The sequence below is a fragment of the Saccostrea echinata genome, unplaced genomic scaffold (assembly GCF_033153115.1).
Source record: "Saccostrea echinata isolate AGI-Se365-2 ecotype Australia unplaced genomic scaffold, CSIRO_AGI_Sech_v1 ptg000009l, whole genome shotgun sequence".
NCBI lineage: Eukaryota > Metazoa > Mollusca > Bivalvia > Ostreida > Ostreidae > Saccostrea > Saccostrea echinata.
In genome coordinates, this window is record NW_026889758.1 from 26,765,450 (window position 1) to 26,779,785 (window position 14,336).

Here is a 14,336-nt window from a genome sequence, read left to right on the forward strand (position 1 = left end):
GATCTATTGATATTTTCGAGATTAAAACGACACTGAAAAAAGTCTCAATCTCTGTTGCTTAAATGCACTCGTCCTTTTTTGTTAACATACCTCTATTCTTTGAAAAAAAACAACAACATTCCTCTCGTTAATCAAGCACTTTAAAATATCGTTTTTTTTTTTTTGTTTGTAAAATTTGTGACTGGCACAAGTTAACTGAATTTGGACGTTTACGCTAGATATAAAATCTTTTAGTCAATGAAACTACATGTATAACGATGCTACTTATCATATGGGTGGAACTGGACAACAAATCAGAAAAAAGAACCTGGAAAACTTATTTTAATATTTCATAAAAATGTGGTTCATTAAGAGTGGCATGCTTATCAGTACAATATCCTTTAAATCCGATTGGTTATTTCTATCACCTTAATGTGTCGGAAATACAAAATGCTGTTAAATAGGTTATTCGGTTTTCTTCTGGGAGTGCAGAGATGTCGGTGGATCTATATATAAGATCTAGCTGAGTGTAATTAGTGCAAAAGGAAAGGTCTTTTTCATTTTCTTCAAATGAAGATAAAAAGTAAGTACTTATACTTCCCGTGTATCAGATGATATTATGAATATTATATATGATACTATATAAATATGATGTATTTGAATTTCTTGGGAACGTTTTTTCGCAGTTTTTTTCCGACCGATGTTAACCAATCTTTGAAATTTTTTTCTCAAAATGATTTTCATTTTAAAATTCAAATCAAGCAAATGTTAAAAAATTACCAGCACACTGAATTTAACGTTAAACATTTAGTCAACAAAAATCCTATTATCATTTTCTTCTGGACTGATGTTTCAGTTTATCAAGAAATTAATATCATATTGATTATAGTCCTTTGTTGTACGATTTACAATCTGTCTTCAAAAGTTAAACATTATGTGTATTAAAGGATTCTACAATTCTTGAATTGCATTTGTCAAAGAATCTTTTAATTTACATTTTTAATCTATCGTACAATTTAGTGAAGGTTCCACTGGCTGTGTTTATTTTACTGAGTGTTGCTGCGTGTGTCACTGCTGGGGGTTATGGTGGACACGGGCACGGTGGTCATATAGGTTATGGAGGCTATCAACAGTACATCCAGTACCAGAAACCAATCTATTATCAACAGCAACCAGTGTATGGCGGCTACGGATCTGACACCGGATCCATAATACCAATCATTATTATATGTAAGCAATTAATGTGATACTTAAGATATTTACTGAGTATATTAGGATGAAATTATGCTGAGGATACATCTCTTTCAAATTATATTTAAATATTGAGCTTGGTTTCTTTGCAGTCGTCCTCCTTGCTATCTTCGCCCCAATGTTGATTGCTTCCCTGACTTTCAGCAATGATGCTTTTTACGATAGTGTCAGTAAATAAATGGAGGAAGGTTTGTGTGATCAACAATACTTACTTTCTGAAGTTCGTAATTTTGAATCCTTTCTAAACTGCTTGATACTTTTCTTACCTTTTAATTTTTAAAAACAACAGACTAAACAAAAATAAGACTCTGTAGACCGCGTCATTTTTTATTCACAAATGGCCGCTTAAGAACTAATCTGCGATGATAAATTTCCGCTAGCATGAAGTCATTTTATATATTAAACATTTGATGAACAACTGGTTCGCGGAGATACATATTCGAGAGCACAGGTTGATCGTGAATCTCGCAGAGATTTTTCGCACTCGTATATTTGGTTTACAATTCCTGTAGAAAATGAAAAAAAAGAGCTTTTTAAAGCCAAAAATAATCACCTTCCATTAATCTGTTATTTCTGAAAAAAAAAAACAACATCTTTTCCATTCACGCAAAAATTGAATATCAATTTTTAAGTGATCTTATAACGGAGTTCAACGATTTTGCTTTAATTTCAGATATAATGGGAAAGAGATACAACTGATAAACCCATGTCACACTTTTGAAATAAAATACAGCAATCCGATTGTGCTTTCTTTATTCTCTGCTTTTACACGACACATTTTGATTATAGATCTAAAATTGTTAATAGAAACAATTAGTGTGATTTTCTTTTCTATGCAACTTTCTGTTAAAAATATTTTCATAGTTTTTCACTGTAAGAAACGTCATTTTCTGAAATATATAAATTAAAACTATGGTGAAAAGGGGATTAGGCACTTGGAATTGTTATTAAACTAAATTTAAAATGTTTTCTAAAATCACTAGATTTAGCAAACAAAATGTAATTTTTTTTCTATTCGGAATATCTTCAATTTTACCCAGATAAATACATTGCAATTGATTAAAGGTAAAGTGGTTCAACATTTTCAAAAATTTATAAATAATTGTGATTTTAATGTTCTACAGAAGAGCATGGCTATAGATACTAGTAGTGAAGATAGAATGAGAGAATTCCCAGGTAGATATGTTGTACAAAGAATAATCATGAGACTAGCATGGGGAGAAATTATGTTCTACAAGGCTTATAAAATAAAGGGATATTTATTTCACAATGGTCTGTCCAAGTTATCTCTACATAGCTTTTATACTGAAATAGAAGATATCAGAAATAAGTCAGAAATAACATGAGTGTGTTTTGCGAAATGAAATACATTTTATTTTGAGTGGATATATTTACTTTTAGGGATAAAGTATAACAAAAAAAAATCACAATATCCAAATTATAAAAACCAAAATAAAGGGAACCAATAATATTTATTTTTGCAAACAATAACCTATGTCACTCAACGGAAAAATATCCGTTATCCGTTCGTAACTACTATTGTTAAATTTTGCAAAATTTCAGATGGGGTGTATTTTCTTATCAACATCAGCAATTTAAAATTTTTAAACCTAGAAACTTGATGAGACATAACACCTAAATTTTAAAAAAATATTGATGGGCCATAATAAAAGACAATTTTTCCATTTATAATCGCCTTGTAACACAGCTAAGAAAAATCATGGAAACGTCTCGCGTGAGAAAATAATCCACTGTAAAAAGTTGTCTTGCTTGTAAAATGATTATGCAACTCTTAGTGGTAAATATAAGCAAAACTTCATATATACAGGGATACATCTTCAAAGAAATATATTTTGTAATGTTGTATAAAATTCCATTAATGAAAAGCAGTTTCTCCTCTTGTAGTGTGCAATTTATACATAGTCCCATAAATCCTCTCTAAGATAATTAAAAACTTCTGAAGATTTTGAGCAATATAGCTTAAAGTGAACAACTCTCAGTTTAAAAAAATACATTTATACATGTATAGTACATGAACAAGGAGAAAAGTCAGGCCTATAGCAACATAACATGTTTCACTTATTCATTCCGTTAGTAGTTTACCGCGTGTTTGGCAATACCTTGTACTAAATCTGATTGGAAGTCCTGATTCTCCACTAGTATGTAGGGTACATGAATGTAGATTAGGACGTTATTCGCTCCTTCTGGATAAGGCGTGATTGGTTGAGACTTTATAAGCCAGCATATAACTTATTCATACAGAGACGAGTTTCCCCTTCACTGCACCAAGACGATATAAGTAAGGTTTTTGCATTCCTCTTTTTAAAATAATTTTCAAAATTGTATATTCATTTCAATGTTTTTTACGAGTTCTGTTTTCTCGTTGTTTATGTCAACTAATCCCCCCTCCCCCATTTGATTTTGTATTCTATTGCTTTTGTCTTTTATTTATTTATTTTTTGTGTGTGTAAGGTTGTGTGTGTAAGAGAGAGAGAGAGAGAGAGAGAGAGAGAGAGAGAGAGAGATCATAAACATGATTAAATAAAGTAAATACTTGCAAACGCCATGGAAATACATTCTTGTTTGAGAAGTTCTATACTTATATTTTGAAACGTAAATATTTTTTTTTTAAAAATTATCATTCAGATCAAGAGTTAAAAAATAATTATTACGCCCAAAAGAAATGACAACGCAAAATTTTAATTGAAATATATTATTATTAAACTGGTTGATCAAAAATATTTCATCATTCCATAGTGAAGGCCACACTAGCACTATCCGTTCTACTCTGTGTTGTTGCCTGCATTTATGCTAAAGGGTATGGAAATTACGGTTATGGTGGTTACCAACAGTTTGCATATAGACAGGCTCCAATATATTATCAAATACGTCAACAACCAGTTGTCTATGGGGCACAACCCGTCAGCACCGGATCTGGATCTGGAAACCCCTTCGGAGGCGGAGGGTACGGGGGGTACGGGGGCGGAGTAGGAGTTGGATCAGATCTAGGAATCATTATTCCAATCATTATTATCTGTGAGTACCTTCATTCATTTGTAAGGATTATTACGGATCATATATTATTTCTTGCTTTCTGTTGATTTCTTTCTTCTTGGATTAATTTAGATTTTTTTTAATTATTATTTTTCTTTCTTGATATGATAATGAAAAATCTGAGGTAAAAATCTGACAATGTATTAATCTTTTTTTTCAGTCGTTTTGTTGGCTATTTTCGCCCCATTATTGATTGCTTCATTGGCTTCCAGTAACAATGCTTTCTATGACTCTCTTGGTAGTAAATAAAAAATAACAGGTTAGTTATTACATATATTTGTTCCTTATATTTTATACCCCTTCATTTAGTAAAAGAAAATATGAAAATGTATTTCTTTATATAATATTTTCAATTTATATTAAAGATGACAGATTGTATTTGCTGAGTCTGGTCTCTAGACAACGATTTTTCTTTCACATGTACATGTAAGCAGTAATCGGCAGTATTAGATATTTTGTTTAATATTTTAATTATTTTCATTGCATACATATTCCAGTTTAAAATATCTTGAAAGTTCTTACCAATGATAACATAATCTTTTATTTCATTTTTCAGCGACAATAGGAAAAGGGTTTATGTTGACTGCCTGTAACCAATAAAAGCAACTCACAACATTTGACTTTTTTTTTGTTTGTGTGTTTTTTTTTTTTTTTTTTTTTTTTTGGGGGGGGGGGGGGTTACATTTATTTGTTTTTACTTTGCGTGTTATTGACACATTGTATACTCTTCTGCTTATTAACAAATTTTAATGCACAAACAGCGACTTCGTCATGTTTTGATTTGAAAGAAAGGGTACCATAAGTTGAGTTTTTGATAAGGAAACATCGAGCGCAGGTCTATCCAGAATATATCCTTTTTATGATAAATGGATCGAAAACATGAACGGAATATGTAACAAATACAGTATTTGGTGCTCTATGATTTCCAGATTCAAATTGAACATTTTCTTTTACGTACTCTGTAAAGAGTCATAGAGACAATTAAACAGATTAACAGCTCTTTTCATCTTACATTTGTGTATCTTATGATATATTGTTTTTTGAATTTGACGTAATAATGTGTGAGGATGAGCCTTTAAATGCCATTACGGTAATAGCATTTAATATATTTCTTTATTTTTCAAGTCCCTTGAAAATCAATTCCACTTCAAATTTTAAACAAATCAAAAACATATGTTAAAAATTGATGAAATTATTTTTTGGTCTAAATTATACAATGCTCTTATTCAAGAAATTCAAACATTTTATGTTTAACCAACATAAAGGACTTCTTTCGTAATTTCAAAAGTTTAGTTTGATTCAGCAATTGACAATAGTTTAGTTGTCGACAAAAAACGCCAAAACTACATTAAAACATAACCCAAAACGATCGCGAATAGAATGAACAACACTTTCAAAAAAGAAGACGTCGTTTGAATAGCTGCAAATATTTTGGTAAGTGTCTGATAATTTCTACTTGGATGCGAACGAGAAATATTGAACATGTATAATATGACCGCTTTTTTAAATATAATTCCCATCAAAGAATACGAATAAATGTGTGCTTTTCATTATTTTACCCATATTCTCACGGTAAAAAAATGCTCTAAAACAATCGCAGTAAGCGTCACTGTTCTTAATGGCTAAAGTGTATACACCGTAACAAATTTTCTCTCCGTGTGACATTAAATAATTTTTCGCAAAAAAAGAATTCATCATACGAAGTCCATCATTAAATCGTTCTCGGAATTCATTTTAGTCACACGTCATCAAAATTGATAAACAAATAAACATATCAAGTCAAAAAAGACAATTTGTCTTTCAATAGTCAGTTTGTCCTGTCAACCTATCTCCTACAATGAAATATATGGAGATAACGTACATATCAAAATAGGTTTTCATATATATATGTATACATATAGATGCTGTAATCATTAGTAACATACTATATCACAAAAACTTCTGTCTTTTATTCTACCATATTGTAATTTTAAGTTAACAGCATTTCCTACACATATTCTACAGCTGTTGCATCCAAACTTTTAATTAAAAACAAACTCTACATTGTCTAGATATTTACCATATATAACAAAGTCACCCCACGTGTTCTTGTGCTTCCTCATCTTTCACTATTGTTCTGCTGGACACATCATTACTGGTGAAGAAAATATAGTTGAAAATGACCACCTCGAATCAATCATTAAAAAATTCAGGGATTTTCAATCTTTCAAACGGAACTTCATTTCTGTTATGTTATTCTGTAGACTGAAATTGATAAAAGAATTAGAAAGTTATATGAACAATAAGTTATGGTTCAATATAACTAAGTTTGTACCTATAAAGTGCTCCTTTTTAAGGTTCATTATTACAAATGCATTTCAGAAGAATTGGTTTTGTTCCTACGTGTGGTAATCCGACTTATACTCATAGTTCCCTTTTCAAAGTTTGAAAATTTTAAAAACCACATTCATTTTAAATACTTTTAACATTCCAGTCAATGGAAGTGATTTGACTTACCGTACATAAAATGAGTTCAAAACTTCATAAAAATTAATTGCATTGTCTAGTTAATTTTTTACAAAGCCCCTATCTCTACTTCTCAAAAAAAAATTAAATGTTGGCGTAAGGAAAAAAACTTGAGACGATTTTAAAATTGTGTGATTCAAACTGGATTCTAAATAACATTAAGAACTTTAAGAAAATTTGAATTCACATTCTATTTCCAAAATGAATAACATCAAAATCTATGACTTTTCAACACTTTAACAGCAATAAATTCCCCACGATAAATTTAAGATAAACTTTTTGACAAATAAACAACTGGTTTTTTTGTTTGTTTTTTTTAAAAATGGAACTCGGAAATTTTTAAGTTGATTCAAAGTTGAGTTGATAACTTCCGAACAAAGTTGTTCGGAAGTTGATTCAAAAAGAAGCTGGAGTTCCTTATTGTCAATGTATCTTTTGGGACTACTTCTTCCAACATTATGTTGCAATTTCGATTAGCGCCAATTATACTCCTTTATCAATTATCAGCCGATCTGTTTTTATATTTTTATGAAGCAGGCATTACCAAAACCTCAATACGTGACGAAGAAAACTCTTGCCTTGGCCTTCAATTTGACAATTGAATAATATATCCAAGAGAACTCGAAGCAAAAGACATCACAGAGTTCTACACATCTTATTATATATTTAGATGTTCCGTAGACTATAGATTTTAATGGCATAATAATTAAACTATATCACAAAAGCAATTTCTATCGTCTACATCTCCTATTTAAAAGTAATATTCTACTATGACCTGTATATGGAGTTTATATCACCACGCTTATTCGGTACAATGTATGCTAGAGCATGCTCTGGGTATTATAAATTTTCAAACTGAGGTAAGCCTCTGACAAACAAGTTGTTGGTTTTCAACAATCTCGTTTAGAATCAGAATTTCGCAAATTCATAATGACCATGTCACCGTTGGATCGTATTTTGACTGGCATATTTCATACCATTGTTTAATACTTATTTTTAGCGCATTCCTATACCCTGATCATAACAAAAGGCTTACAATAGATGTGACCTGTCGACAGGGGATACTTACTCCTCCTCCGAGGCACGTGAAAAGACCTCTTGTGTTTCCAGGGGTCTCTTCCAGCGTTCTTGTCCTGTTCGCGATAAATATTGTTTGTGGAATTTTTGGGTTTTTCACTGTTCGTTATCTTCATCTTTTTCATTTTATTATATATCCACAAAACGAGAGAGTATTTCATTTCCAATGTCAGGAATTATTCTTAGGTGTTCAAAAATTGACAGAATTGCCAGTAGCTGTTTTCACAATATTCGAATTTTTTCATATAGGATGTGTCTTGGAATGTGGAAATTTACTGATATATATGTTTTTGCTTCAATCCTTGGTCTACGTACGTTTACCTGTAAGAAAGGAAGGTACATTTAATTAATAGTATGTGCTCCTCGTTTTAAAATTTTGCATTAATTACTTAAAAAATATTATTGTATACAGTAAAATTCTTCTGCTAAACTGCTCATCAAAATTAACGTATTTCAATTTCAATATTTCTTCTCATGAATAAATGCAAGATATGACACCCATACCCACAGAAATCCTGGGTATATAATTGCAACGTTGTTTAATGTGCTTATCATGCTCATTTTATGTTAAGAAAGTCATTAAACCCTCTATCGTAGTAATAAGAAAACTGACTCACGTATTTCACTATTTCCTCAGTAGCTATCACTGACGACCTCATCACATTTCTTGGAAACAGCGATTTTTCACGCAAATGAAAGGAGGATAATTCTGAACTTCACCAAATACTTGGACATCACACCTACTCTGTTTAGTTGTTAAAGAATGATTTAACACGTTTATATCTCCATTTGTAATGGAAATGCATATTCAAAATATATGAATTTTACTTATCTTTCACGTCGAGGAATGCAGCTTAATAAATTATCTTTGTTTGTTGTATGGCGTATATATATCCCATTTAGAATATTTTGTAATCTCAGTGCACATAATCCCATGACGATTAAACAGGAATAGGAATATAGTAAATTTGTACATAGATACAAGATATATAGCGAGTTCCAGTAAATGTTCAACCAAGCCTCTATCTTTACTCCTCACCAAGATATTAACAGTGGTGAAGGAGAAACTTCAAGAGTACTGTGCAACAATATATTCGAGAAGTGGTGTAAATCAGATGTGGATACTTAAAAATTCCAAGGAACTTTTGGAAAATTTGAAATCACAAGATTTTACAAAAATCGACAGCTTAAAAACTTACGACTTTTCAACTTTATACACAACCATTCCCCACGATAAATTAAAGTCCAGGCCTTTTGATATCATTGACAGCTGCTTAGTCAATAAAAATGGAACTCGTAAATATACTTACCTTGTCATTGGTCATTTGCAAAATTATTTTGTTAAAAAACATTCTGATTGTTCACACAAGTACTCTGAAGATGACATTAAAAAGATGCTTGAGTTTCTGATTGACAATATCTATGTAGTTTTTGGAGACAGGTCTTCCAACAATCTATTGGAATTCCCATGGGTACCAATTGCGCCCCGTTATTAGCAGACCTTTTTTTGTATTCATATGAAGCAGAATTTGCCCAAAATCTTGTACGTGAAAAGAAAAAAACACTTGCTGTGGCCTTCAACTCGACATTTAGATATATCGACGACGTATTGTCAATTAACAATGGCTATTTCCATTCTTATGTCGATACGATATATCCTTGTGAACTTGAGATAAAAGATACCACAGAGTCTGACACATCTGTTTCATATTTGGATATTTTACTTGAAAAAGACGTTAATGGTAATCTAACAACCAAGCTTTATGATAAACGTGATGACTTTAACTTTTCAATCGTCAGCTTCCCTTTCTTATGCAGCAATATACCTTCATCACCTGCATACGGGGTATATATCTCTCAGTTGATTCGATACGCAAGAGCATGCTCTACGTATGTACAATTTCTAAAACGAGGTAAATTATTGACAAATAAGTTGATGAAACAAGAATATCAGCTGTCTCGTTTAAAGTCATCATTTCGTAAGTTCTATGGTCGATACAATGACCTTGTCAGCAAATACAATTTATCATCGAGTCAAATGCTGACTGACGTTTTTCACACTAACTGTTAGGCCATTATTTACACACTGAATTGTCGACGGATTTTTCCGTTATTTCCCGATCATGAAAAGGAGCACACGGCGGGTGTGACCGGTCGGCAGGGGCTGCTCACTCCTCCATGGCACCTGATCCCACCTCTGATGTTTGGAGGTCCGTGTTTGCTCTGCTCCTATTTTGTATTGATTAATGGACTTTTGAGCTTGAATACTGTTCGTTATCTCCATATATTTCCTTGTAAAAAGAAGATGGGTTGATTAGTGTAGGAGAAAGGTCCTGTATTTTTTCTGTATTTTGTAAACAATCTGAAAAAGAAAGTTTTCTGTAGTATGTCAATCAGAGAGTGTCTTTATCAGACGTGCCAGGAATGAATGTAGGAGGCCAGCCTGTGAAATCGAGGTAAAAGTGGATTTTTAGTGTTAGAATTGCGATGACTGATGCAATGATAGTATTATATTTAGTAAGGGGCTAGAGGATATGATTTTTTTAACTAGAAATCTTAAAGAGTCGCCCGCGTGGCACAGTGATTAAAGCGTCTGCTCTAGATCCTTATATCGGGGGTTCGAATCCCATTGTTAGACGTGGAGACCGGTCCTTCGGATGATACCGTATAAACCGAGGCCCCGTGTCGCAGTAGGTGCTGGCACGAAAAAGATCCCTCACTGCTCAATGGCCCTGAGTGCCGAGTATAGGTCAAAAATTTGCAGCTGTCCACAGGCAAGTGGTGACGTCTCCATACGAGTGAAAAATTCTCGAGAGGGACGTTAAACAACAAATAAACAAACATACAACCTAAAGAACATATTCTGTTTTTTTTTTTTTTTTTTTTTTTTTTTTAGATTTTAGTACCAATTTATTTGATTTGCTCAGGTAATAGAACTCTCCTCGACCTCCGACCTTTTGTGCAAGTCAGATGGATTATGCACAAAGGCAGATGTACTATTGTTGACGCATGTTTCAGTTTAAAGATGATGTTCTATTTCACTGTATCTTAAATTTAAGAGAGTGGAGATTCTTTTTTTCATTATACACAGGCACAAGCATAAGAAATAAATGTACCTTTTAATAATTCGAGATTTTTTTCTTTGGTTTTTCTCTCTTTTTTGGTAAATATCTTTGGTTTGTATTGCTTTTTTGGAAACTGTTTTGCTCTGTTTTTGGTTTTTCTTTCCTTAATAATTAATTTTGATATTTTTTAACGACACTTAAATATTATTCCGATGTTATTTATATTATTTGGTATTGTCTGGCACTTGATATGAAGTTAAATTTCAGTCACAACTTTCTGTTTTCATGTAACCTATTTCTGACATTATCATGATAACTATTTGGGTATATCAGGAACAGGATTTGCGTGAGTACTTGTTTTTGATTTGAGGAAAATGTACATGAACTCGAAGCACAAATTAAGGATACATGACACAAACATAAAATTGAATACATGGATTGATATATTTTTTGACTGAGTTTGAATAGAAATGACATAGATAAGAAAACCCTAAAATATAAAGAAGTCGTACATTTTCTTTGGTGCTTGAGTATGCAAGTTTGTGTCGTTTTCTTTGTAAATCTGTATAAAATTTTGCCCACATTTTTAAACATTATTACAAAATCTTGCAATTAAAATTTTTTTAACATATACCCTGGTAAACATCAATCAGGTTACCTATATGAAAATAAATCAGATATATATTGTTTTTTTTTTTAAAAAAGTTTGTGTTATTCATTCCTTAAGTACTGATCTGTTCAACGCGCAAGGAAGCTTCGCAATGTCTTAAAATGGGAACTGGAACCTCCTTTATGAATGGGAACCTCCTCTTGTAAAAGGAACTTCCTTTGTGAATAGAACCTCCTCCTGTGAATGGGATTATCCCCTTAAATTGGGAATATCCTTTTGTGAACAAATTAGAATTCTTCAGTAGGAAGATCGACAGCTAACGTCAAAGTATCTGCTTGACCTTTATTGCCGTGCAAGCAGTAGAGATATACCCAGACATAAAAATAATGTTAGAAAGACGGGTCGTATAAAAAAAACTACAAAATAAAACAATTTGTATACAACGGTCAGTAAAAACTGTTTACTTACCTGATGGAAAAAATTGCTGTGCTTGAATGAAATATATGAAGAAAACGAACCTGTCGACCGGTTACACCCGCTGTATGAACTACTTGAATGTTAGAATATATATATATATATATATATATATATATATATATATATATATATATATATATATATATATATATATATATATATATATATATATATATAAAATTGCATTAACATATGATACTTACAACTTGCGCCTATATAATCTGAGATAATAACACAGACTGTATTTAAACGTTTGTTTCATAATTTTGTTTTAGGAATTGTTTTAGAAGTATACTTAACTGTATCACGGACCCGCGTATTTTCATTATAATAGAAATCTTTACAGGAACACACGACAGCACTGCAAAAAATGCAAAAACATAGACTTTTGTCAAATGTTGATGTAAATGGTTGTCTATGTCATGTGCTGGGAAATAGGTCAGTAAACTACCCCGAATATTATACACCTGAGAATTATCAATGAGAAAACGCTAAAACAGAAACGATGTGTGAGTTCACGAGGCAACCTACTAGCCAATAAGATAGTCTAAATAAGGAGTGCGTGACATTTTTTCATATTAATAAGATGCCCAAAGTCGTTTACATTATGTTTGTAAAAAAGACCGGGCGTATTTACGCCAACAAGGAATACAGAGCACACGACTGGTCGGTCACATGCCGTCACTCCTTACGGGATAGTCTCAGTAGTCACTATATAAAAAGCTAGAGATTTGCCTTATTTCCATTGAGGTATATCTCCCCTAATTTTACTGCAGGCGGTAAAAAAGTGAGATAATAGTTTGTATTTTTGTCTTGGATTTTCCCCTTTTAAAATAAGAATTCATAATTTAATATTTTGTTTCTCTTAATCGTAATACTAAATTGATTTTTTTTTTCAAGGAAAAAAATTGATTCAAATAGAGACATTGTCATGGATAAAGAAAAAATCTCTAGTGTCTACATAGTAAATTCAATATGAAAGTCAAATGTTTTAGAGTTGATCTCTATCATTTCCTTTGTATTCGTTGTTAGATCAAAAAACAACCAGAAACGGTCTAATTTGTACAGAAATCTCACCGTAAAGTCATTTTTCAGTGAAGGCAGTACTTTCTTTCTTGGCTTTACTTGGCGCTGCTGTCTGTGTTTATGCTGGAGGTTACGGTGGAGGACACTATGGTGGTAAAACAGTAGCATACCCCCATTATCAACAGTACCAGCAATTTTACAGACCAGCCTACGCCCAATATTCCCAATACTACGCTAAACCAGCTTATGCCCAATTACAGTACGTACAGCCATCATACGTTGCAGTAGGCGGTGGTCAAGGTATCGGCTTTGGAGGCGGATCTGGAAATCTTTTTGGCGGATCTAATACTGGCTCCATTATCCCAATCATCATAATATGTAAGTAGAAATACTTCAAAAAAAAAAAAAAAAAAAAAAAAAAAAAAAAAAAAAAACTGTAATACTCTTCTCTAAGTGTTTACTCAATGCAAGCCGTGTGTGTTTTCTTTAAAATGAATCGCTCGATTGCGCTTCGATATAAGAAAGATTCGTTTTATCTTATTTGTTTAGTTGTATTGTTGGCCATCTTTGCTCCATTATTGATTGCCTCCCTTGCGTCGAGCAACGAGGCTTTCTATGATTCCGTGGGTAGTTAGAAAGTAACAGGTAAGAGTTTTACATAATATTGATATAATTTTTTCCATTTAATGCTCATTATGATTTCTGTGAAGGAATTCAGAGAATATTGTTGAATAATATAGCTACATGTATATAGGGAAATGTCACCAAGAGCTTTTGAATACTTCTATGTTACTAATAGAACAATTATGATTTTTTAAGTTTATTGCATCATTTTCATTTAATTAGATAAGTATGATGAATAAAAAGGATTTGTATATTACCATATTGAATGAAAAGAAAATATTATATACATATAATTATTTTTTCAGGAAGAATAGGAAAGGGGGAAAAATCAGTTCTTTTTATACCGACTGCCTGTATCATGTATTAATTTACAAATAAATATTTAGCATTCGCCTGTCTGTTTTATATTTACACTGAATGTACACAGGTTTTTCCACGTGTAAGTACTAAGACAGCCAAGACATATACTGTGGATATGAGTATTTTCTATGCAATTTATCCAGTGTTGTAAGTTTCTAATTGTGTCATATGGACAATCACATTGCAACAATTCACTTACCGAACAATTCATAATACTTATGCACTGCCCATGTGTTTTAAATAGGATTTGATGCTGAAAAATTTATTGAGATACTGAAAAAAGAAATTCATAGTTAATTGCCATATAG

At 31.9% G+C, this 14,336-nt stretch overlaps 2 protein-coding genes and 1 long non-coding RNA gene across 3 annotated transcripts; all 3 read left to right on the forward strand.

Annotated features, from left to right (window-relative positions):
• The first annotated feature begins 1,005 nt into the window (after nucleotides 1–1,005).
• LOC133183529 (uncharacterized) lies at nucleotides 1,006–1,971 on the forward strand. The gene is made up of 3 exons (XR_009720665.1): nucleotides 1,006–1,209; nucleotides 1,323–1,418; nucleotides 1,904–1,971. It is a non-coding gene; the product is annotated as an uncharacterized LOC133183529 (long non-coding RNA).
• Nucleotides 1,972–3,419: 1,448 nt separating this feature from the next.
• On the forward strand, nucleotides 3,420–4,899 carry LOC133183530 (glycine-rich protein-like). Its single transcript, XM_061318475.1, has 4 exons — nucleotides 3,420–3,529; nucleotides 3,988–4,266; nucleotides 4,445–4,543; nucleotides 4,841–4,899. Coding segments are annotated over exons 1-3 (369 nt in total). The 5' UTR covers nucleotides 3,420–3,528; the 3' UTR covers nucleotides 4,534–4,543; nucleotides 4,841–4,899.
• A 7,845-nt stretch (nucleotides 4,900–12,744) lies between these two features.
• LOC133183531 (uncharacterized) lies at nucleotides 12,745–14,059 on the forward strand. Its single transcript, XM_061318476.1, has 4 exons — nucleotides 12,745–12,805; nucleotides 13,114–13,422; nucleotides 13,594–13,689; nucleotides 13,974–14,059. Coding segments are annotated over exons 1-3 (396 nt in total). The 5' UTR covers nucleotides 12,745–12,804; the 3' UTR covers nucleotides 13,680–13,689; nucleotides 13,974–14,059.
• Nucleotides 14,060–14,336: the final 277 nt, after the last annotated feature.